The 24,841-nt window shown below is 44.8% G+C and overlaps 1 protein-coding gene across 3 annotated transcripts in view; it reads right to left on the bottom strand.

Moving 5' to 3' along the window:
• Positions 1-24,841, bottom strand: part of elmo2 (engulfment and cell motility 2) — a 59,087-nt gene that overhangs the window by 22,322 nt on the left and 11,924 nt on the right. For 2 of the 3 annotated variants that reach the window (XM_079511250.1, XM_079511249.1), the window contains 8 exons: positions 22,794-22,899; positions 17,551-17,591; positions 12,087-12,159; positions 10,484-10,534; positions 9,661-9,830; positions 8,684-8,783; positions 5,561-5,712; positions 1,596-1,674 (listed from right to left, as the gene is read on the bottom strand). In XM_079511250.1, coding sequence (XP_079367376.1) covers positions 1,596-1,674; positions 5,561-5,712; positions 8,684-8,783; positions 9,661-9,830; positions 10,484-10,534; positions 12,087-12,159; positions 17,551-17,591; positions 22,794-22,877 — 750 coding nt within the window. In that variant the 5' untranslated portion in view covers positions 22,878-22,899. The remainder of the gene's footprint in view (positions 1-1,595; positions 1,675-5,560; positions 5,713-8,683; positions 8,784-9,660; positions 9,831-10,483; positions 10,535-12,086; positions 12,160-17,550; positions 17,592-22,793; positions 22,900-24,841) is intronic. The other variant, XM_079511251.1, reaches the window with a different exon arrangement.

Here is a 24,841-nt window from a genome sequence, read left to right on the forward strand (position 1 = left end):
AACACTTATACATGGACCATGAGATAGAGAACGGCATACATCACAGGGCGCAGCATGCGGCGGGAGGACGGGACTATAATAAAAGGGTACGAGCATTCCTTGTGTCCTCCTCCGTCAATCACACACTCCTTAACCGAGTCCTTGCAGAGGGCAGACAGGGTAGGGGGAGAAGGTTTTTGAGGTGATGCTCTCCTATTTGCACTAGGTACAGTATGTCAGCGTGTGTGTTATTTCAATGTTGTACGAGTCACTGTGTACCTCTACTGTATTGTATTGTATTGTATTGTATTGTATTGTATTGTATTGTATTGTATTGTATTGTATTGTATTGTATGTAAGGGATAATATCATGGCTAACTAACATAAATTAATACATTGACCCAAAACACAACAAAAAAAGTATTCCATAAGTTCGCGCTGGCTGCGTCTGCCCAGCTGCAGGGCTGAAGCACTGTCGGAAAACAAGGAAGTGAGTTGATCAAATAGAATCCATTTTCGGGTACTGCTTCGTCTATTTCTCGCTCAAATGTTTTCAAAAACATTTTTAAGAGCAATGTTTAGCTGTAAATTACATTGTGTGTCAGTAGTGTGTGTGTTTACATGGCTGTTATGTTAGAAACGGCAGTAAATCAAGCGGGGCGCAGCCGCGCAGCTGGTGGTGCTCAGAGGGTTTGATTAGGCAGCGGTCATTATACAGCAGAGTGGTCATTATCATGAGATAACTCACCGCTGAATTAAGCGATTGACCAATCAGAATCAAGCATTCAACCAAGCCATGTAATAATGTATTGTATTGTATTGTATTGTATTGTATTGTATTGTATTGTATTGTATTGTATTGTATTGTACAGAACAAATAATGACACGATGGGAATTTCACCCACTTTTTTTTACTTGTAAAACTATGATGTGACAAAAGGCTGCTTCTTTGGTCTTGTGCTTTTTTTAATAGGAGGAAGAGAAATGTACTGATTTGTAATTAGTTGCGGTGTCACACACACACACACACTAGAAATATACCAGATCTGCAAGCCCACAACAGCTTGTAGCTCGACTATATTTGTGTATTATTTGTGACACTGATGTGGGCTCGGTTTAAATGGGTTATGTATAGAGCGTCGCAGTCCCGCCCTCTACCATGGCCCAGGAAATGAATCCCAATGCATTTTTCCCATAGACATTTCAAAAAGTATTTATTTAAAGACGGTTACGCCGCGGACAAAGCCAACTCGAGTCGTGACAACTCATGACAACACAAACAATATTTTGGACCAAACAAATAATTACAAAGAAGAAAAACAACAAAAAAAGTGTTGTAACCTGCCGTTTTTTTCTTCTTTCTAATTATTTGTTCGGCCCAAAAAATTGTGTTTGTTGTCATGATTTGTCACGACTCGAGTTGGCTTTGTCCGCGGCGTAAACGTCTTTAAATAAATACTTTCTGAAATGTCTATGAGGAAAATGAACGGAGAATCATTTCCTGGTCCATGGTAAGGGGCGGGACTGCGACGCTCTATAGGGACGTTGTCCCTATTCCATATCTCATTCTGCGTCATAGTGTGTTATTATTATTTTTTTTAGAGCTGGACACTGACCTGGCGTCTGTCTTCGGGCGCCTTGAGGAAGAGAGCGTTGATGAGGGCGATGGCGTACGTCTGGATCTCCTGGTTAGACCTGGAAGGCACACGAGTGGAGTTAGAAGCATCGTGCTCCACACGTCTAGGCAGAACATCTTAACCCATTTTGGGGCGGGAACCCCCTTTTGGTGTTAGCATTATGTTATGCTTTAGCTATTGAAAAATAGCAGATCTACAAGCTCATAGCGTGCCACCGAGTGGCGCGCTACGAGCTTGCAGGTCTGCTATTTTTAAAAAATCGAAGAACCACTGACATAGAAACATAGCTTTTTCAGAAAACTGTCAGGATGTAGAAGACATTTTTAGAATCTGATCTCAGGTCAAAATGGGTTAAAATACGAGTGGTTCGGGGTTGAACGCGACACCTTGTTGTGTAAACCTCGTCTCCATACTGTGAAATGATGGACCTTACTAATGCTCCACAGTCAGTCAGTGGCGGAAGAAGTCCTCTTTACTTATTAATACCCAGTGGCGTGCACAGACATTTAGAGGGGCAGGTGCTCAAGTTAAAAAAGGGCACCTTGTGCAGCGCGTGGAACCGGCCGGTTGCCTTAATCCATTTTGGGCGGGAACCCCTTTTGGTGTTAGCATTATGTTATGCTTTAGCTATTGAAAAATAGCAGATCTACAAGCTCATAGCGCGCCACCGAGTGGCGCGCTATGAACTTGTAGGTCTGCTATTTTTGAAAAATCAAAAAAAAAGAAGAAAAAAAAGTTTTTTTTTTCTTTTTTTTTTAAAAGGGCACATTGCCAAAAGGGCAGGGGGTGCTCTAGCACCCCCTAGTGTCTATCTGTGCACGCCACTGTTAATACCGCAATGTAGAAATGCTCTGTTACGAGTAAAAGACCGGAATGACATTAGTAGTGTACTAATATACTTAGTATGCCGAAGGTCTTATTCACAAGTTTTCAAATGTATACAAATATTTTGGAGATCTACCTACAGTATAGAGCGTCGCAGTCCCGCCTCCTACCCGGGACCAGGAAATGAAATCCAATGCATTATTCTCATAGACATTTCGTAAAGTATTTATTTAAAGACGGTTACGCCGCGGACAAAGCCAACTCGAGTCGTGACAACTCATGACAACACAAACAATATTTTGGACCAAACAAATAATTAGAAAGAAGAAAAACAACAAAAAAAGTGTTGTAACCTGCCGTTTTTTTCTTCTTTCTAATTATTTGTTTGGTCCAAAATATTGTTTGTGTTGTCATGAGTTGTCACGACTCGAGTTGGCTTTGTCCGCGGCGTAACCGTCTTTAAATAAATACTTTACGAAATGTCTATGAGAATAATGCATTGGGTTTCATTTCCTGGTCCCGGGTAGGAGGCGGGACTGCGACGCTCTATAGTGTAGGTCTGTAAGTCTGTAAGGTAAGTTTTGTAATAATAATCAGAATCTACAAGTAATTAAACTAGTAACTAAAGTTTCCAAATAATTGTACTGGAGTAAATTGTAGTGCAGTAGAAGAAAGACTAAAAGTATTGAAAATTGAATACTCCAGTAAAGTAAAAAAATAAAAAAAACTGGGCTGTGTGTCTCAGAGGTGGGCTGTGTGTGTCTCAGAGGTGGGCTGTGTGTCTCAGAGGTGGGCTGTGTGTGTCTCAGAGGTGGGCTGTGTGTGTCTCAGAGGTGGGCTGTGTGTCTCAGAGGTGGGCTGTGTGTGTCTCAGAGGTGGGCTGTGTGTGTCTCAGAGGTGGGCTGTGTGTCTCAGAGGTGGGCTGTGTGTGTCTCAGAGGTGGGCTGTGTGTCTCAGAGGTGGGCTGTGTGTCTCAGAGGTGGGCTGTGTGTCTCAGAGGTGGGCTGTGTGTGTCTCAGAGGTGGGCTGTGTGTGTCTCAGAGGTGGGCTGTGTGTGTCTCAGAGGTGGGCTGTGTGTGTCTCAGAGGTGGGCTGTGTGTGTCTCAGAGGTGGGCTGTGTGTCTCAGAGGTGGGCTGTGTGTCTCAGAGGTGGGCTGTGTGTCTCAGAGGTGGGCTGTGTGTCTCAGAGGTGGGCTGTGTGTCTCAGAGGTGGGCTGTGTGTGTCTCAGAGGTGGGCTGTGTGTCTCAGAGGTGGGCTGTGTGTGTCTCAGAGGTGGGCTATGTGTGTCTCAGAGGTGGGCTGTGTGTGTCTCAGAGGTGGGCTGTGTGTCTCAGAGGTGGGCTGTGTGTCTCAGAGGTGGGCTGTGTGTCTCAGAGGTGGGCTGCGTGTCTCAGAGGTGGGCTGTGTGTGTCTCAGAGGTGGGCTGTGTGTGTCTCAGAGGTGGGCTGTGTGTGTCTCAGAGGTGGGCTGTGTGTGTCTCAGAGGTGGGCTGTGTGTGTCTCAGAGGTGGGCTGTGTGTCTCAGAGGTGGGCTGCGTGTGAAGAATGTCATACGGTAGCTAATGGAAACTACAGCCATTCTCTTCCTGGAAGACTGACATGCTATGCAGAAAAATAAATTGTAGCTACGGCTGTTGCACCGATTTGAAGGAGGAAGGGAAAGTGTGCCACACATGCCCCCCTCCGTGCATGTGGGTGTGTGTGTGTGTGTGTGTGTGTGTGTGTGTGTGTGTGTGTGTGTGTGTGTGCTCAGGATCATGCAGGCCACCCCACGACTCACTAATTCTCATGGCAATTGCCGTGCGCTCCCCTGTGCCCATGCCCCCACCGACTAGTCGACTAAAATGTATTTTGGTGGGCCTTGATGCTGTCTTAATGACGGATTTTACACTTGCTGAAAATAGCCGATCTACAAGCTCCCAACGCGTCGTGCTGCGACACATTGTGAGCTTGTAGATCAGCTATTTTCAGCATGCAACCAATATTGTAAAATGACTTCTACTGGACCGCTTGTCCACTATAGTCCATATCTAACATTTTAGTCTAGTTTTTATTTGTTGAAGAAATTGTCAGTATATTTAGTCTTCGTTTTAGTCACCATAGCTTAGTTTTCATTTCGTTTCCGTTTAGTTTTCGTCAGTGGAACAAGGTAGTCGACGAACATTTTTCGTCTTAGTTTTAGTCGACGAAATCAACACGGCCCCTGTGCATGTGTCAGGAGGATGCTAGGATGCAGGCCCCCCCCTGTGCATGTGTCAGGAGGATGCTAGGATGCAGGCCCCCCCTGTGCATGTGTCAGGAGGATGCTAGGATGCAGCCCCCCCCCCCCCCCCCCCTGTGCATGTGTCAGGAGGATGCTAGGATGCAGGCCCCCCCCCCTGTGCATGTGTCAGGAGGATGCTAGGATGCAGACCCCCCCCCCTTTGCATGTGTCAGGAGGATGCTAGGATGCAGACCCCCCCCCCCTTTGCATGTGTCAGGAGGATGCTAGGATGCAGGCCCCCCCTGTGCATGTGTCAGGACGATGCTAGGATGCAGCCCCCCCCCCCTGTGCATGTGTCAGGAGGATGCTAGGATGCAGACCCCCCCCCCCCTGTGCATGTGTCAGGAGGATGCTAGGATGCAGGCCCCCCCCTGTGCATGTGTCAGGAGGATGCTAGGATGCAGGCCCCCCCTGTGCATGTGTCAGGAGGATGCTAGGATGCAGCCCCCCCCCCCTGTGCATGTGTCAGGAGGATGCTAGGATGCAGGCCCCCCCCCCCTGTGCATGTGTCAGGAGGATGCTAGGATGCAGACCCCCCCTTTGCATGTGTCAGGAGGATGCTAGGATGCAGACCCCCCCCCCTGTGCATGTGTCAGGAGGATGCTAGGATGCAGACCCCCCCTTTGCATGTGTCAGGAGGATGCTAGGATGCAGCCCCCCCCCCTGTGCATGTGTCAGGAGGATGCTAGGATGCAGACCCCCCCCCCCTTTGCATGTGTCAGGAGGATGCTAGGATGCAGACCCCCCCTTTGCATGTGTCAGGAGGATGCTAGGATGCAGCCCCCCCCCCCCCCCTGTGCATGTGTCAGGAGGATGCTAGGATGCAGGCCCCCCCTGTGCGTGTGTGTGTGCTCACACTTGCAGGTGCCCGATGAGCTGTCCCACGGTGATCTCTTGCGCCACTCGGTGGTAGAGGCTGTGGCTGTTCAGCACCATGCTCTCCAGGATGGCCAGCGAGCGCTGCAGGATGGACACGTCCACCATTGGCTGGTTCACGTAGCCGGCGATCTGATTGGAGAGAGAGAGAGGCTGGTTTACATAGCCTGTGATCTGATTGGAGAGAGAGAGAGAGGCTGGTTCATGTAGCCTGCGATCTGATTGGAGAGAGAGAGAGAGAGAGAGGCTGGTTCACGTAGCCTGCAATCTGATTGGAGAGAGAGAGAGAGAGAGAGAGACTGGTTCACGTAGCCTGCAATCTGATTGGAGAGAGAGAGAGAGAGAGAGAGACTGGTTCATGTAGCCTGCGATCTGAATGGACAGAGAGCACGGAATAAAGCAAAAATAAAATGACTGTAAATGTAAATTATGACGTTTACGATGTTTCTAAACCTAGGTATAGTTTTGCCCACTCAATTCATCTTTTATTACAAACCTAAAGTTCAGCTTAACATCTGTCTGTTACACTTCCTTAGCACAGAGCAAGACTGCTGCCCGCTTAGGCGGACATCACAAAAATGCCACGGCGCACGGACAGCCTCCAGAGACCTCGCGGAAAAAAAACTCACGCCTCAATGTGCGATGTTTACAAGCACCAAACATTTGCTTGCACTGCCTTCATTTACTTAATTTTCGCCCAAAAAAACACTCCTAGCACTGCCATATCGCCCCGCAGATCACGTGTCACACAGTGAACTGCATGTTGGGAGGGACACCGCTTAATATATGGGTCACTGTTTCCTGTGCAACATCGCCGTCGTGTATGAAAACAAGCACAAAAAAACGGACACCAAAACTCGCTTACAATACATGGACCTACAATTTTGGAGCTCTGGTTTATAGACTAAAGAACCAAAAAGAACTGAACCAGTTCCCATTGGGAACCAACGTGGTCTCTGAGACCCACGTGGTGTTTCCAGTGAGCCAACATTGCACAATAACAGCACCCTGACTCTGTCTGACCAGAATGGAACAGAGCCTTCATTAGTATCATCGGTAACACCTGTGAGGGAAGTAGGAAGGGGCCCATGTTCTTTCCAAAATGGCGTGTGTGCAGAGAGCTTAGAGGAGACGGCAACCGGAGGAAACCCTGAGGCGAAATGGACATAGTGGCCAAATTTGGTATTGCAGCGCATGAACAGTGCAACACATGAACGCGCTAGTCCGTTGACTATCATTGCGCACGCTCATGATGACACGTGAACGCTGTTTTGCGTGCAATGATAGTCAACGGCCAGCGCGTTCATGTGTTTTGGCCCAATCAATCCCAGAATGCACTCTGTTCCTACCCGCCTCATGCGCTTTTGAGCAACTTAATGCAAGTGGATGGGAGGAGAAATCCGGTGCCGTCTCTATTAATATATACTCTAAGGCATAGAGCCCATTGCAGAGGTATTATTGAGCCAGCTAATACATATTGTAGAGGTTTTACAGTAGCACCAGCGAGTGAAAGACGTGATAATAAGTACAGAACTATAGTCACAGACAGAGCATACAACTGAAGCCGGCGCTCCAGATAAGACTCGGAGTTGCTAGGCAACAGCAACCCACTCAGTTCCGGAAGGCAAGGAGGGCTGAAGGTTGAGTCATTATTAACCCCTTTTGGTGTTTTAAGGATTATGTTATACTTTAGCTATTGAAAAATAGCAGATCTGCTATTTATTTATTTTTTAAATCGTGAAAATGTGGCATAAATCTTTGAATATATTATATTCTTTCAGAACGAACGTTTTTAACTCAAATCTTTGCATCTGGGGGGTCGTTCCCTGGAACAACATATTTTCAGATGGGGGTCCGCAGCCAAATACAGATAATTATGGGGCTCCTTGACATTAAAAAGCTTGAGCACCACTGACATTGAAACATGGGTTTTTCAGATAACTGTTAGGATTTAGAAGCCATTCTTTTTTCAGAACCGGCCTCAGCTCCAAATGGGTTAAGTGCATGAATGAATGAATGAATGAATGCAGCCGGAGGACTCAGAACAGTGTCAAAGAGAGGCCTCAAAACATACTTTAGATAAAAGACCATGATAATCTTTCATATTGAGCACTTAAATGCAGTAAAAGTATGAAACTGGTACTGCGAGCCATTTCACCATGTTCTTTTTTTGGTGTAATGGTGGGAACATTCTGTATTTTCAGTTTAGTTAGTTACAGCTACAGGGTTTGTTGTGAGTGTCTGTGAAAATGACAAATACAATCTGATGTAATCAACATATTGTTATTCAGAAAACTCAAAAAACAAATAAACAGTGGTTTAGAACAGTGGTTCTAAAAAAAACAGCATATATTACTAGCTCACAGCGAGTCACCCACGCCGTGGGTCCGCAGCCAAATATATATATATCAATTTGAAGGTTGGCTCAGAAAAGTTTGAGAATTATTGATTTAGGTCCCATTCTCAACTCTACTTCGGTAGACTCGATGCGAAGTTGCATCATTCTTGCATTTTTAACTTTGCCTTCACACTGGGCTGTCGACCGCAGCAGGGAACTTTATCAATGTGTTCAATTCATAAACTACACAGTGAAATCTATGCTGTTAAAAGTATACTTTGAGTAATAGTTAGGACGTAAAGTGAGGGTAGCATGGATGCAGTGTGTCGCTGTTGTCTGTCGGGGACTGGATGTTACTCTGTGTGTGTGTGTGTGTGTGTGTGTGTGTGTGTGTGTGTGCGTGTGTGCGTGCGTGCGTGCGTGCGTGCGTGCGTGCGTGCGTGCGTGCGTGCGTGCGTGCGTGCGTGCGTGCGTGCGTGCGTGCGTGCGTGCGTGCGTGCGTGCGTATATCTTTTTTACATAATAGGTGTTTAAACAACTAGTCGACTAGTCGACTAGTAAACTAGGCAACTAGTCAACTAGTAAAAATGACTAGAAGTGAATGCCCTAGCGTGCGTTGCGCGCGTGCGTTGCGTGCGTGCGTGCGTGCGTGCGTGCGTGCGTGCGTGCGTGCGTGCGTGCGTGCGTGCGTGCTCATCGGCACGTGGAGGCACAGCGCAGACAGCAGCGTAAAAATGAATCCGACGTTTCCATTATATACAGTACCTGTTTAATGAAGGACAGTGAGAGAAGGTCCCAGGAGACGATCCCATGGTCCATCAGCTCCAGGAAGGCAGTGAGGGTGAAGGCCAGCATCTCACCAAAACTACAGGAGACACACAGAAACACTTAGAAGAGGGCTGAGATCCCAGCATCGGGGTACTTTATTAAAGTTAACAAGCCAAACTTGTTTTTATGTATTTGTGGGTCTAGTCTAGTGCATTGTAATGGGGATAGACTCCATCTCCCAGGGGTCTATAGTGCATTGTAATGGGGATAGACTCCATCTCCCAGGGGTCTAGTGCATTGTAATGGGGATAGACTCCATCTCCAAAGCAAAGCAAAGCAAAGTTATTTGTTTACCCAGGGAAGTGGACTAAGCTCGAGATGCTTGTTTACAGCCAGGCCCTGCTCATAGAACATTTCACGGTAGGGGTTCAATGCCTTGCTCAAGGGCACTTCAGCGGTGGTAATTTGAACGTGCCGGTCCGGGGATTCGAACTGGCGACCTTCCGGTATCAAGACCGCTCCGCAAACCGTTCGGCCACCGCTGCCGCTAACCGTTCGGCCACCGCTGCCGCTAAAAATAGTGCATTGTAATGGGGATAGACTCCTGCGTGTTACCGGCTGATACCAACAATAAGCCACTCCCGAACCGACTTCTTCATACCGGCAGATTGACTCATATGGAGATGAAGCATCAACCGAGAAAACGCTAACGTTACCGCCAAAAAAAGTCTGTATCAAATTGATAGTCTCGACTGACAATAGGGTGGGGATAGGGACAGGAATATGAATTGACAATAGCATATGATTAATAGTCAAATCCTCTGTTGATTTAACTTGTTATAGAAGCCAGCAGTCCTGGGGTCAATGAAGCTGCTGGCAGAGCTGTGCTTGCTTTGGCCATCCATCCCAACGGCACATAAAGTATGGCGTGCTGCAAACAAAGCACTAGGTTTACGTGTCAAAAACAAACTCACTGGGTGCCGCTCTCGACGAGACGGGCCAGGGTCCCGATGCCCTCCATGTTGATGAACTCCGTGGCGAAGGTGGGGTCCGCCGACAGCTTGGCGAGCTCCTTCAGAGCCTCCAGGCGGGCGTCGATGCCGTGGGACTGGATCCTCTCCAGGAGCTGACGAGCAGCGCGGGCCTGTAGGGGGCGGCGTTGTTAAGACACTCAGGCCCCTTTTCCACCGGTTGGTTCCCAATGGGAACCGGTTCAGTTCTTTTTGGTTTTTAGTCCATGAGCCAGAGCTCCAAAATTGGAACGTTAATTATGAATTGAGTGGGCAAAACCATACCTATATTAGATTGTTATCACCATGAAACTTCCCCAATTGAGTACTTACACGAAGACAATGATTTATTGTATTACAAATTTTACATTTTTAAATATGCAAATGAGGCATTATGTAGGAAGATATGCAAAATAATCGAAAGGAAGGGTTATCATGTATTCATTTACTTGTATTGATCCTATAAACAATTTAATATAGGTCTAGTTTTTCCCACCAATTTTGGAGCTAAAAGAAAGTTTTTCAGAAAACTTGTATTAAGGATTTATAAGGCATTTTGTAGAGTCGAACTCGGGTCTAAATAAATATTTTAAAATAAATTTGTATTCATCCATATTTGTCCGGATTGTAGCTTCAAGGCATATTAAGACACACAAAATCCACACCCGATTACATACAATAAAGGTGTTTGCAGACTGGACACGTTTTTCGGGGTGCATCAGTGTGCAGAAACCATTCTGTGAAAGGGCACTAGTGAAGCTAGAAGAAAAGTGCGGTTGGTTCTCACCGGGGAAATGGCTAATCGAAGGATGGTCCCGTTCTTAATTTCACCTCGGCTCTAAGAGAGAGAGAGAGAGAGAGAGAGAGAGAGAGAACAGCGTAAGTACAGAAGTCCTCATCAAATTAGTGACGTCTCTATTGGGGTCAGATCAAGTCAAACCAAGACTAGTCACATCTGGCCCAGAATATCACCTGATTTCAACCAACATACATTCTGCCCACTAAGACGGACGTCCCTGGATGAATCAGAGAGAGAGAGTCCGATCGAGGCCAGATCTACTTAAAGGACCACTTCACCACTTTTCAACATCTCTTCCTATAATTGGTCCTAACTAATGTTTAGGATAAAATACCACCATTTTTTCCTACTCAGTCCGTTTCTCATAGGAAGGCTGTGGGCAGTTCAGAAACCCGTCCACCAGTGACAACATCGATGGTGAATCCAAGCTAATAGAAACGGCAGGCTTTCTTTTCCTGAAAAGTTGCAATGCAAAAGTTTAAGCCATCGTTCTCACGATAATACAAATCTAAATATATTTTAAAACAAATCTTGTTTAAAAAAAATCTGCCTAATGATGATGTCACTGGTGGACGGGTGTCCGAACTGCCCAAAGCCCTCCTATGAGACACTGTAGGACTGAGTAGGAAAAAATGGTGGTGTTTTATCATGAACATTAGTGAGGACCAATTATACGAAGAGATGTTGAAAAGTGGTGAAGTGGTCCTTTAAGTCATATCATAACTAACTACGTAAGTCAGATCTGGCCTAGAATAAACTATATTATTATTTCAACTGGTGAAGACGTCCTGGAAATGACGTATAAATATCATCCCCATAAGCTGCAACCATTTGTGATCTTGTTTTAGGTTTATTGTTATGCTGTGTTCCCTATGTAATGTTATGTAAATGTATTCCACTGTTTGTCTGTCTGTTTTCTGTTTTTGTGTTTCTTTGTGAGGACTGCGGATGAAAACTAGCATCTTTTTGCTAAATCCGGTGTATTTACGTCCATTAATATGCATTGTCCTGTCCAAATAAACAAATAAAGTCAAATGGGCTGTGATCTGGCCCAGTCCTGAACGTCACCGGAGGACGTCATTGTGACGTCATTAATGTGACTAAATTTGACTGAGGGACTGCCTTTGGATTTTTTTGAATTTTCGTTTTTTTATATCATATGAAAGCAGGGAATCATAGCTTCAAATTGACATATTGGTTGTTCAGTTTGGCCCACCAGTTTTGGAGATATGGCTTATAGAGTAATGTCTTGCAGAAAACAGCGAGTTGAGAAAACAGGCTTGAAAGGTTCACTTCTGTGTTCTCTAACATTACACCTATAGCTACATGTTTAAGCATTTATTTCATATTTACATGTCGATTTCAGCTCTGACAATTATTTCAGACATGCTCTAGTATGTGAAGAGTCTGCCTGTGCTATAAACTCATTTTGGAAAAAATAAACAAAACAAAGTTTTTCTCCTCTGGTGAAAAGCTGGAATTTGCGCGATGGCAGTCTCTCAGTCAAATCTGGTCACATTTGGCTTGCTGGGCACTCCTCTGCTAAAATGACATAACAAACACAGCACAGCCCACCCGACCCCAGACATACCGGCTCAGTGATGTACAGCTGAGGCCCGTCAGCGTAACGAAGGGCGAACTGCTCCGAGCCAGACAGAGACCAGCTGACAACAGGGGAGAGAGAGAGAGAGAGAGAGAGAGAGAGAGAGGATACACAAGTAATGGTTAACGTCTATACAAAAGTATGTGTAAGTATGTGCACATACAGTAATGTGCAAAGTTTGTTTGGGACCTTTTGGAGCGTGCGTGCGACAATCCACTAGTCGACCTTGTTGGTACTAGTTGACTAGTTGATAAGAAAAATCCCGATTTTGTAGGCCTCAAGATCAGGTAGATTATGGTTATAGTCACCAATGTACACAGTTTCTGAATGTTTTTTTAAATGTGCAAATATGTATTTCCATAAAAAGGTATATATTTTTTACATAATAGGTGTTTAAACAACTAGTCGACTAGTAAACTAGGCAACTAGTCAACTAGTAAAAATGACTAGAAGTGAATGCCCTAGCGTGCGTGCGTGCGTTGCGTGCGTGCGGTGCGTGCGTGCGTGCGTGCGTGCGTGCGTGCGTGCGTGCGTTGCGTGCGTGTGTGTTGTCTGACTGAGTAATCCTAAAGTGAATCTGAACAAATATTAGTATAAAAAGAGTAAGTGCCAAAAGAAAGAAAAAGACAAAACAAAACTAAACTAAAACTAAGTGCATCCTTTTAAATAAATTCATGATCAATATTCCTCGCCTAGCAGCATAACCCATTATGTTATGCTTTAGCTATTGAAAAATAGCAGATCTACAAGCTCGTAGCGCGCCACCAAGTGGCGCGCTACGAGCTTGTAGGTCTGCTATTTTTGAAAAATCGAAGAACCACTGACATAGAAACATAGCTTTTTCAGAAAACTGTCAGGATGTAGAAGACATTTATAGAATCTGATCTCAGGTCAGAATGGGATAATGTACTGGCACTGCATACCGTATGTCTAAAGGTTATAAAGTTATCCTGCCGCCTTGCAGAAGCTCCATTCTGCCAGACTAACAGATGGAGAAATGATATGATGGAGGACTGGGGAATTATTCAGTGGGCGTTGGGACTGAAGGGCAGCAAAAAAAATAATCTAACAGCTTAATCCATTCTGGGCGGAAACCCCTTTTGGTGTTTTAAGCATTATTATGTTATACTTTAGCTATTGAAAAATAGCAGATCTACAAGCTCGTAGCGCGGCACCGAGTGCCGCGCTACGAGCTTGTAGGTCTGCTATTTTTGAAAAATCGTGAAAATGTGCCTGAAATCTTTGAATATATATTCGTTCAGAGTGTTTTTAACTCAAATCTTTGCTTCTGGGGAGGTCCCTGGAACAACATATTTTCAGATGGGGGGGGGTCGGTGGCCAATTACATATAATTTTTGGGGTCCTTGACATGAAATATTGAGAACCACTGATATAGAAACATGAGGTTCTTCAGGAAAAAAATACATTTTAAAAAGGCATTTTTAAAATGTCGACGTCTGGCCTAAAGGGGTTAAAATGAGTGTGGAAGGCAGTGGGAGGAAGAGGGCAAAAAGAGATGAGCGGATCCAACAAAAGAAAAGAAAGTAGAGAAGTGATGTTCATATGGACAGAACATAATCACCAGGAGAAATTAACCGATTTTGGGCGGGAACCCCTTTTGGTGTTAGCATTATGTTATGCTTTAGCTATTGAAAAATAGCAGATCTACAAGCTCGTAGCGCGCCACCGGGTGGCGCGCTACGAGCTTGTAGGTCTGCTATTTTTGAAAAATCGAAGAACGACTGACAGAAACATAGCTTTTTTCAGGAAACTGTCAGGATGTAGAAGACATTTTTAGAATCTGATCTCAGGTCAAAATGGGTTAATGCATTTTGGGCGGGAACCCCTTTTGGTGTTTTAACCATTATTATAAACTTTAGCTGTTGAAAAATAGCAGATCTACAAGAAAAAAACATGGTGAAAATGTGGCGCAAATCTTTGACTATAATATTCTTTCAGAGCGAACGTCTTTAACTCAAATATTTGCTTCTGGGGGAGGGTCCCTGGAACAACAATTACATATATATTTGGGGGTCCTTGACATGAAAATGTTTGAGAACCACTGACATAGAAACATGGGGTTTTGCAGAAAACTGTCAGGATTTAGAAGGTATTTGTAGAATCGTCCTCAGGTCTAAATGGGTTATATAGTGTGGTCCTGAACTGTGAGAAAGTAGACCTCTATGTGAGTTTGGAATATAAGAGACAAAACAGTAGAGTTAGAGGGGAACTAAACGCCATAACGTGTCTGTACCAGGGGTGTGTTCCGTTCGACTATGTGTTGTGTTTCCCAAAGTAAGGGGAAGCGGAGTTTGCCAAACAACCGCACATGGCCACAGCCAGCCCACTGTGGACTCCCAGAGTCTCATATGACTCACTCTGTTTTAGTTCTACTCAATCTCTTCTCCTTTAACCCATTCAGGCCTGACGTCGAAATTAAAAAAAAAAAAGTTTTCTAAACGATTTTTCAAAAATAGCAGACCTACAAGTTCATAGCGCGCCACTCGGTGGCGCGCTATGAGCTTGTAGATCTGCTATTTTTCAATAGCTAAATTATAACAATGTTTAAAACACCAAAAGGGGTTCCCGCCCCAAAATGGGTTAATGGTTAATGTGGTTAAACGCTAACATGACATGGATGCGTTCCAGGTCTCAATGGATTAACCCATTTCGACTTGAGGACGATTCTACAAAATAATGTCTTCTAAATCACAGTTTTCTGTTTCTATGTCAGTGGTGGTCAACCTTTTTCACGTCAAAGGACCCCCAGAATTATCCGTATGAGGCCGTGGACCCCCATCTGAAAATATGTAGTTCCAGGGACTCCGACCTCAGAAGCAAAGATTTGAGTTAAAAACGTTCGCTCTGAAAGAATATATATATTCAAAGATTTGCACCACATTTTCACGATTTTTCAAAAATAGCAGACCTGCAAGCTCGTAGCGCGGCACTCGGTGCCGCGCTACGAGCTTGTAGATCTGCTATATATATAGATCTGCTAAAGTATAACATACAGTAATGCTTAAAACACCAAAAGGGGTTCCCGCCCAAAATGGGTTAATCCCTCTAGTTTTTATTTGTTGACCAAAATTGTCAATGTATTTTATATAGTCTTATAGTTTTAGTCAGTGTGGCTTCGTTTTTCTTTCGTTTTCGTCAGTGAAAAAAAAGGTATACGTCAGACGGGACATTTTTCATCGTAGTTTTAGTAGACGAACATCACAAAACTAGCGCGGAATCAGCGTGGCTGCTTTGCGCCTATAATGACTAGAGTTGTTCCGATACTCGGGCCGATACCACCCTCAAGTATTCGGTACTCGAAACCGGCCCCGATACTCTGACCCGAGTACCAAAACATCCAATTGACACTATAGAGCGTTGCAGTCCCGCCCCCCTACCAGGGCCCAGGAAATGATTCTCCGTTCATTTTCCTCATAGACATTTCAGAAAGTATTTATTTAAAGACGTTTACGCCGCGGACAAAGCCAACTCGACTCGTGACAAATCATGACAACAAACACATTTTTTTGGGCCGAACAAATAATTAGAAAGAAGAAAAAAAACGGCAGGTTACAACAAATTTTTTGTTGTTTTTCTTCTTTGTAATTATTTGTTTGGTCCAAAATATTGTTTGTGTTGTCATGAGTTGTCACGACTCGAGTTGGCTTTGTCCGCGGCGTAACCGTCTTTAAATAAATACTTTTTGAAATGTCTATGGGTAAAATGCATTGGGATTAATTTCCTGGGCCATGGCAAGGACTGTCTAAAGAGGACGAGACGCGAAGACCGTACGGGCGACGCCATGTTGCTCCATGGTGCTCCATGGAAGGAAAGAAACATGTGCAGTTGAGACCAAGGAAGCTGAACGCGGAAGTGTTGGCTGCATATAGCCCATTGCGCATGTTTCTTTCCTTCCATGGAGCAACATGGCGTCGCCCGTACGGTCTTCGCGTCTCGTCCTCTTTAGACAGTCCTTGGGCCATGGTAGGGGGCAGGACTGCGACGCTCTATTCAGTATTTAAGTCCGACGTCATTTTGTAGTGCTACGTTACGTCCGGGTCCAAGTGGCACCAGCTCCCGTCCGCATCTCATTGTAAATAGAATATCTAAACGCGTGAATCTTTTTACAATGACGTTATTTTTCAGAAAGGAAGCCATTGAGGGTTAAAATGGGTCTTAATGCTTAACTCGAGTAGAATTATTATTGTTTTGTACAAGTTTCCATGACAAAAAAAAATATGATGTGGAGACAATAAAGACTATTATTATCATTATTATTGAAGGTGGTAACAGTCCATTTGCTCAGTAAAATATTTCGGGGGCATATTTAGAATGTTTGCAGGCTTGAGTATGTTGAATCTAGCTTGCATTAATGAGGATTTAGTTGACTTGACACAATGAAATAAAATGGCGATAGTATTCCGTGTGGGGCAGACGGCCTGTCAGCCAGATTTGGGAGAGCAGCACAGCTTTGTTGTTGCGAGGAAAGCGGTAAAATTAGACTTTCGTGGTTGTTTTCGTCTCAGATTTAGTCCGACGGAGCGTCACAGTATAACTCTATGGGGACACAAAAGCGTATATGGGGACACAAAAGTAGGACCCGGAAGCTAAAATACTGAATAGGCTGAACGAATGCAATGGGAGCAAGTCTGACCCAACACTGCAGCAGATCACCAAAAACAGCCGATCTACAAGCATACAATGACAACTGAAGTGAAGGCATGGCAATGAAATTAAATTGGAGAAAAAGGGGGTAAAATAAGTGTTCACTCAACGAAAATAAAAAGTACTCATATCGGTACTCGGCATCGGCGAGTACTAAAAATTAAGTACTTGTACTTGTACTCGGTCTGAAAAAAATGGTATCGGGACAACTCTAATAACAACATTACAGTTCCACTTTGTTATGTTGTTGTTGATGATTCATGCAAATCCCTGATCAAAATGTGACCTCGATCTGCTACGCCCACTCTACATCTGGATCGGATGACGTACCGACATGTGTCGTGTGAGTTAACCCATTCTGGGCGGGAACCCCTTTTGGTGTTTTAAGCATTATGTTATTCTTTAGCTATTCAAAAATAGCAGACCTACAAGCTCGTAGCGCGCCACCGAGTGGCGCGCTACGAGCTTGTAGGTCTGCTATTTTTGAAAAATCGTGAAAATGTTGAGGTTCCTGGAACAACATATGTTCAGATGGGGGTCGGCGGCCAATTACATATATTCTTGGGGGTCCTTGACTTGAAAATGACTGACATGGAAACATAGGGGTTTTCAGAAAACTGTCAGGATTTAGAAGACATTTGTAGAATCGTTCCCAGGTCAAAATGGGTTAAATAGATACAACATGGACAGACATGCTGTGTGGATAGAGACGGATAAACACAGAAACGACGCAGGAAACAGGACATGGTTTGTTTTTCTTTGTGCGAGCGGCGGCGATGATGCTTACCCGTCACATACTTCTCGTATTATGGACGACAAAGGCTTCTTCTGCAAAGAGGAGAAATGAAGGAAGAAACTGTTAATGAGGGCACTGTTATAAAACCACAGGGTGTGTGGAGTTTGCATGTTCTCCCCGTGTCCCCTAGGGTAGGTACCCTCACATGTTCTCCCCGTGTCCCCTAGGGTAGGTACTAGGGTTGGGATTCGGAACCGGGTCCATTTCAGACCCGGTTCCGACATTGCGGATCCGGAGCCGGTTCCATCGTTTTTTTATTAACGGTTCCCCATCATCTCATCAGTCGTCATTTAGCTCCGCTGTGTCTGTGCATGCATGCAAGCAGAGCCAAGTTACTGGGGTGACGTCACCCAACCTACATGAGTGAGTTAGTGGGGTCGGGGAGGATACGCCCACTATTCTGTGCATTCAGCGACCGCCGCGGAGCGACTGGGACAGTATGTTGAAGAGATCTCCAAAGTGTGGTTAACAGAGAGGGAAATTACTCTGAGGCTGAGCACGCAAGTGCAATAAATGCGATGCTATAGTTCCCTGGCTGCAAAGGTTGTTGCAACTTGTACCAGTTGCAGTTTTGCACCACGTCCACATTGAGGAAACATCTCAAAATCAATATGCCTACACGAGTCCACAACTCACGAGAATAATCTAGGCACATCGCATTTGTGAGCCATGCGGAAAGCCGTGCCCGCTCTCCCCGCAACTCCACCACAGCTAGCCGGCGGGGGACGAGGATGATGCAAGGCTCGTTCACTTTCCCCAGGCTAGTAACGTAATAGAAAATAAAAACTACTGTCGTCTACAGAGCTTTTCATTAGGCCGCGGCGTATTGTACAACTGTTGTTAATGGTGTTAATTTAGAACGCCAATGACTCGACGTCTTTCTGTCTGATATTTTATGAATCACGTTAACTATAGTATAGAGCCAAATCAATTTGTCTGCACTTATAAGCAACTCAACTGCTTTTGATTTGGTTCTAAATTAATCGCGTGGCTGTTGAGAGCCCAGCGTTTAGGTGCATACCTCCATAGATTGATTACTTTATGAACAGTTTGCAGAAAAAAAGCACTACAGTTCAATACAAGGTCTGCTAAAACGATTTTATAATCCAAGAAAGCACTATGGCTTGTTTCCATTAGGGTAAGGGGTCCTTCATATTAAATTAATCTGAACATTAAAGACAACATTTGTCACCACAACAATATCATTATTGCAATGTGTACTGTAGGCTATATTTAATATACAGTACAAATTGCAATATACAGTACAAATTGCAACAATGATATTGTTGTGGTGTCTAGCTGGTGGTGGTGGTGGTGAAGTTTAAATAATAGTGCCACACTGCCACCTCATAATTGTAAAGTGTATTTTCAATAATTGAATTAATGAATGTGTGTTTATTATGTACTTGGTTAGGTAAGTTATAATATAAGCATAATCTATGTCAGAAAAAAAGGGGAAAAAATAATATTAGGATCCGTTAAGGGAACCGTTAGGAACCGGAACCGTTAAGAGGGATCCGGGAAGGATCCGGAACCCTTAAAATCCTAACGAATCCCAACCCTAGTAGGTACCCTCACATGTTCTCCCCGTGTCCCCTAGGGTAGGTACCCTCACATGTTCTCCCCGTGTCCCCTAGGGTAGGTACCCTCACATGTTCTCCCCTTGTCCCCTAGGATAGGTACCCTCACATGTTATCCCCGTGTCCCCTAGGGTAGGTACCCTCACATGTTCTCCCCGTGTCCCCTAGGGTAGGTACCCTCACATGTTCTCCCCGTGTCCCCTAGGGTAGGTACCCTCACATGTACTCCCCGTGTCCCCTAGGGTAGGTACCCTCACATGTTCTCCCCGTGTCCCCTAGGGTAGGTACCCTCACATGTTCTCCCCCGTGTCCCCTAGGGTAGGTACCCTCACATGTTCTCCCCCGTGTCCCCTAGGGTAGGTACCCTCACATGTTCTCCCCGTGTCCCCTAGGGTAGGTACCCTCACATGTTCTCCCCGTGTCCCCTAGGGTAGGTACCCTCACATGTTCTCCCCGTGTCCCTATAGGGTAGGTACCCTCACATGTTCTCCCCGTGTCCCCTAGGGTAGGTACCCTCACATGTACTCCCCGTGTCCCCTAGCGTAGGTACCCTCACATGTTCTCCCCGTGTCCCCTAGGGTAGGTACCCTCACATGTTCTCCCCGTGTCCCCTAGGGTAGGTACCCTCACATGTTCTCCCCGTGTCCCCTAGGGTAGGTACCCTCACATGTTCTCCCCGTGTCCCCTAGGGTAGGTACCCTCACATGTTCTCCCCGTGTCCCCTAGGGTAGGTACCCTCACATGTTCTCCCCGTGTCCCCTAGGGTAGGTACCCTCACATGTTCTCCCCGTGTCCCTATAGGGTAGGTACCCTCACATGTTCTCCCCGTGTCCCCTAGGGTAGGTACCCTCACATGTACTCCCCGTGTCCCCTAGGGTAGGTACCCTCACATGTTCTCCCCGTGTCCCCTAGGGTAGGTACCCTCACATGTTCTCCCCGTGTCCCCTAGGGTAGGTACCCTCACATGTTCTCCCCGTGTCCCCTAGGGTAGGTACCCTCACATGTTCTCCCCGTGTCCCCTAGGGTAGGTACCCTCACATGTACTCCCCGTGTCCCCTAGGGTAGGTACCCTCACATGTTCTCCCCGTGTCCCCTAGGGTAGGTACCCTCACATGTTCTCCCCCGTGTCCCCTAGGGTAGGTACCCTCACATGTTCTCCCCCGTGTCCCCTAGGGTAGGTACCCTCACATGTTCTCCCCGTGTCCCCTAGGGTAGGTACCAGACAATTGCACGAGTCTCTCCGATCCGAGTCCGAGTCGAGTAGCAAGTCATTTGGTCCAAGTCTCAAGCAAGTCTCAAGTTTTTCTGTTGTGGGCAAGTCAAGTCAAGTCGAGTCTCAAGTTTTTACCCTCAAGTCCAAGTCGAGTTGCAAGTCGTCAAATCAATGACTCGAGTCGGACTCGAGTCGAGTCATCGAGTCTCGAGTCCAATACTCTGCCGGACAGGCCGGTTACTTAAGTTGTCCGAGTCAGCTTGTCTCAAGTCGAGTCGAGTCTGGAGTCATTGTCTTCCAAGTCAAGTCGAGTCTCAAGTTTTTACCCTCAAGTCCAAGTCGAGTTGCAAGTCATCAAATCAATGACTCGAGTCGGACTCGAGTCGAGTCATCGAGTCTCGAGTCCAATACTCTGGTAGGTACCCTCACATGTTCTCCCCGTGTCCCCTAGGGTAGGTACCCTCACATGTTCTCCCCGTGTCCCTATAGGGTAGGTACCCTCACATGTTCTCCCCGTGTCCCCTAGGGTAGGTACCCTCACATGTACTCCCCGTGTCCCCTAGCGTAGGTACCCTCACATGTTCTCCCCGTGTCCCCTAGGGTAGGTACCCTCACATGTTCTCCCCGTGTCCCCTAGGGTAGGTACCCTCACATGTTCTCCCCGTGTCCCCTAGGGTAGGTACCCTCACGTGTTCTCCCCGTGTCCCCTAGGGTAGGTACCCTCACATGTTCTCCCCGTGTCGCCTAGGGTAGGTACCCTCACATGTTCTCCCCGTGTCCCCTAGGGTAGGTACCCTCACATGTTCTCCCCCGTGTCCCCTAGGGTAGGTACCCTCACATGTTCTCCCCGTGTCCCCTAGGGTAGGTACCCTCACATGTTCTCCCCGTGTCCCCTAGGGTAGGTACCCTCACATGTTCTCCCCGTGTCCCCTAGGGTAGGTACCCTCACAAAAAACATGCAGTAATCCTGGTCTCTAAACTGCCTCCCCCTGGCCTGATGGAGGGGAAAGGAACTGGTTGGAATAACGTGTTCCTTCCATGCGCTACGTCCAACCAGGGAAACTCCCCCCTGTCAGGTGTAAAGGAGCAACTTGGACACTCAGGCATGAAGGAAGCATGAGTTCAAGTCCGTTGCTCTCCCCATGTCCCCCATATATGGGGACTAGGTTGGCGGAGGGTGTGTAGAGCCCAGGATCACGATTAGATAATTGACACAGGGGTGAAAAATGGGTTACAAAATCGTGGGATAAAAATTATAAGAAAAACAAAAAGTGGAGCTTCTTATCAGGCCGCCTGGCCGCCACTATGTGGCTGGTCGGTTTCATGGTCCGTTTGTGGGCAGTTCTGCAGTAGTGTCAACATTTCCCTTCCAGTTCAAATGGACTACACCATTAGATAATTGACACAGGGGTGAAAAATGGGTTACAAAATCGAGCGAAAAATGGGTTACAAAATCGAGCGTGACACTGAGTGCCGTGCTACGAGCTTGTAGGTCTGCTATTTTTGAAAAATCTTGAAAATGTGGCCCAAATGTATGAATAGTCGTTAGTTTGTAGCTCAAATATTTTCTTCTGGGGGGGTCCCTTGAACAACATATTTTTAGATGGGGGTCTGCAGCCAAATACAGATAATTCTGGGGGTCCTTGACATGAAATAGTTTGAGCACCACTGACATATGTGACCGGGTCTGGCAAATAGGCCCTCATCTCGACCAGAGTAATTTTTCAGTTTTTTACAGATTATTAAAGTACAGAATGTAAGCTTTCATATGATGTATCATTCAATGAAATTGGAAAATATTTGAAGGAGATATGACCATTTTTAAATGATTGTGCCGTTTTACCCAAAACTGAGAAAATCCCCTTTGAATGTTCACAACATTTCAACACCTAGAGCTGGCTAGCCTACTTTGACTTATAAATGTATACATTTAATTTTCCCAAATCAATAATCTGTTGGAATGAAAACCTCCTTCAACATTCAAGCTGTGTTAATATGAAAAAAACGAAAATCACAACAAAAAAAAATCTAGTTTATTTTAGATTTTCTGCCTTTTCATTATAGGCGAGATGAGGACCATTTTGCTAGACCTGGTCACATATACTGTAGAAACATGGGGTTTTTCAGAAATCTGTCATTTCAGAAGACATTTTTAGAATCTGGTCTCAGGTCTGAGAAGGAGTTTACCCCATTTTGGGCGGGAACCCCTTTTGGTGTTAGCATTATGTTATGCTTTAGCTATTGAAAAATAGCAGATCTACAAGCTCGTAGCGCGCCACCGAGTGGCGCGCTACGAGCTTGTAGGTCTGCTATTTTTGAAAAATCGAAGAACGACTGACACAGAAACATAGCCTTTTCAGAAAACTGTCAGGATGTAGAAGACATTTTTAGAATCTGATCTCAGGTCCAAAAAGGAGTTTATAAGGAAGGAGCACACAGACCTGGTCGATCTCGATGAGCTGAGCGTTGGCGCCGGGCCATTCGATAGCGACCTTCACAATGTCAGAAGGCGGCATGACTGGCATGACTGATGTTTACTGTAACACCCTATGGAAGGAAGAGGTAAAAAACAAGTAAGACGCGCGAACGCGGGAAGCGAACGCAGCTCGTAAATTGCAATAACAACAATTAGAATAAATTACGTACTTTAAGGGTTTTTTTAAGTTCAATTTTTTTTTTTAAGATTTTTTTTTAAGTTAATTTTTTTTAAAGTTTTCTTTAAGTTTTTTTTTAAAGTTAAGTGTTTTTTAAGTTAAGTTTTTTTTTAAGTTTTTTCTTTTTAAGTTTTTTTTTTAAGTTAAGTTTTTTTTAAAGTTAAGGTGTGTGTGTGTGTGTGTGTGTGTGTGTGTGTGTGTGTGTGTGTGTGTGTGTGTGTGTGTGTGTGTGTGTGGGCGGGTGGTGTTACAGCGTGACACACACACAGACACACAGACATGATCTGCTGGGTCCCATAGTAAATGCTCACTGCGTTCGCAATAAAAACATTAGCATCAAGCATACAGTATTCGTTTTGACTGAGAGAAAATAACATTCAGTTTTATTCTTAGTCTTTTGAATAAACTTTCATTTAGTTTTTTGCCATATTTTAGTCATCTGAAATGTCTTAATTTTAGTTTAGTTTTGGTCGACTAAATATGAGGTTTTAGTCGACTAAATGTACGATTTATTTTGTCGACAAGAAAGGACTTTGGCGGGCCTTGGTGGCATCGCAACGGCAGATTTTACACTTGGTTGCATGCTGAAAGTAGCCGTTCTACAAGATCACAACTCGTCGCGTTGTGAGCTTGTAGATCGACCACACATAAAATGACTTGTCTTTTAGTTCTACTGGATCTCTTCTCCACTAGTCCCTCCCTAACAGTTTAGTCTAGTTTATTTGTTGACAAGATTGTCAGTATATTTACTAGTTTTAGTAGTTTTAAGTTTTAAAGGTAGTCAACAAACATTTTTCTTCATATTTTGTGTCGATGAAATGAACACTGCAAGCATATTGTATATCCGTAATAAGCAAGCATTGCACATTTGTCCACTACTTACTCTGACCCAGATTTGGAGTAAAATGCCACAGCAGCACAGGTAAATCTGATACTATTTCAGTATTCTACAATACTCCAAGCTATTGGAAAGACAAGCCAGTGTCACATTCTGAACCCATTTTGGACTGAGGTCGATTAAAAAAAAAGGCTTCTAAATCCTAACACTTTTCTGAAAAACCCATGTTTCTATGTCAGTTGGTGCTCAACCTTTTCCATGTCAAGGACCCCCAGCATTATCTTTATTTGGCCACCGACCCCCATCTGAAAATATGTTGTTCCAGGAACCCCTCAGAAGCAGAACAAGATTTGAGTTAAAAACTTTCACTCTGAAAGAATATATATATTCAAAGGTTTGTGCCGCATTTTCACGATTTTTCAAAAATAGCAGATCTACAAGCTCATAGCGCGCCACTCGGTGGCGCGCTATGAGCTTGTAGATCTGCTATTTTTCAATAGCTAAATTATAACATAATGTTTAAAACACCAAATGGGGTTCCCGCCCAAAATGTAATTTCTGTTATTATGTTAGCATTGGATTAAATAGCTCTGCATTCTCCTTAGTCATTGTCTAAGTTATATCAATGTTGTCTAGCAGAGACCTTGACTCACCGGTTTTTTGTTTTTTGAAATGAATGCCCTACTTTGTTGTACAACAGCAAACGTAGTGAAAACTGACTGTAAATGGATCTCTTTTTTTCGCTACTTTTGTGTGAACAAAGCAAAGCGTTGATTTGGAAGAAGAAGAAGAAGAAGAAGAAGAAGAAGAAGAAGAAGAAGAAGAAGAAGAAGAAGAAGAAGAAGAAGAAGAAGAAGAAGAAGAAGAAGAAGAAGAAGAAGAAGAAGAAGAAGAAGAAGAAGAAGAAGAAGAAGAAGAAGGAAAAAAAAGTAGTAAAGGGCGTTGCAAACGGGGAGCTATAAAACTCGCCTATAGTTCATTTTCAATGAGACCTGCG

The sequence above is a fragment of the Electrona antarctica genome (assembly GCF_951216825.1).
Source record: "Electrona antarctica genome assembly, chromosome: 9".
In the NCBI taxonomy this organism is placed as follows: domain Eukaryota; kingdom Metazoa; phylum Chordata; class Actinopteri; order Myctophiformes; family Myctophidae; genus Electrona; species Electrona antarctica.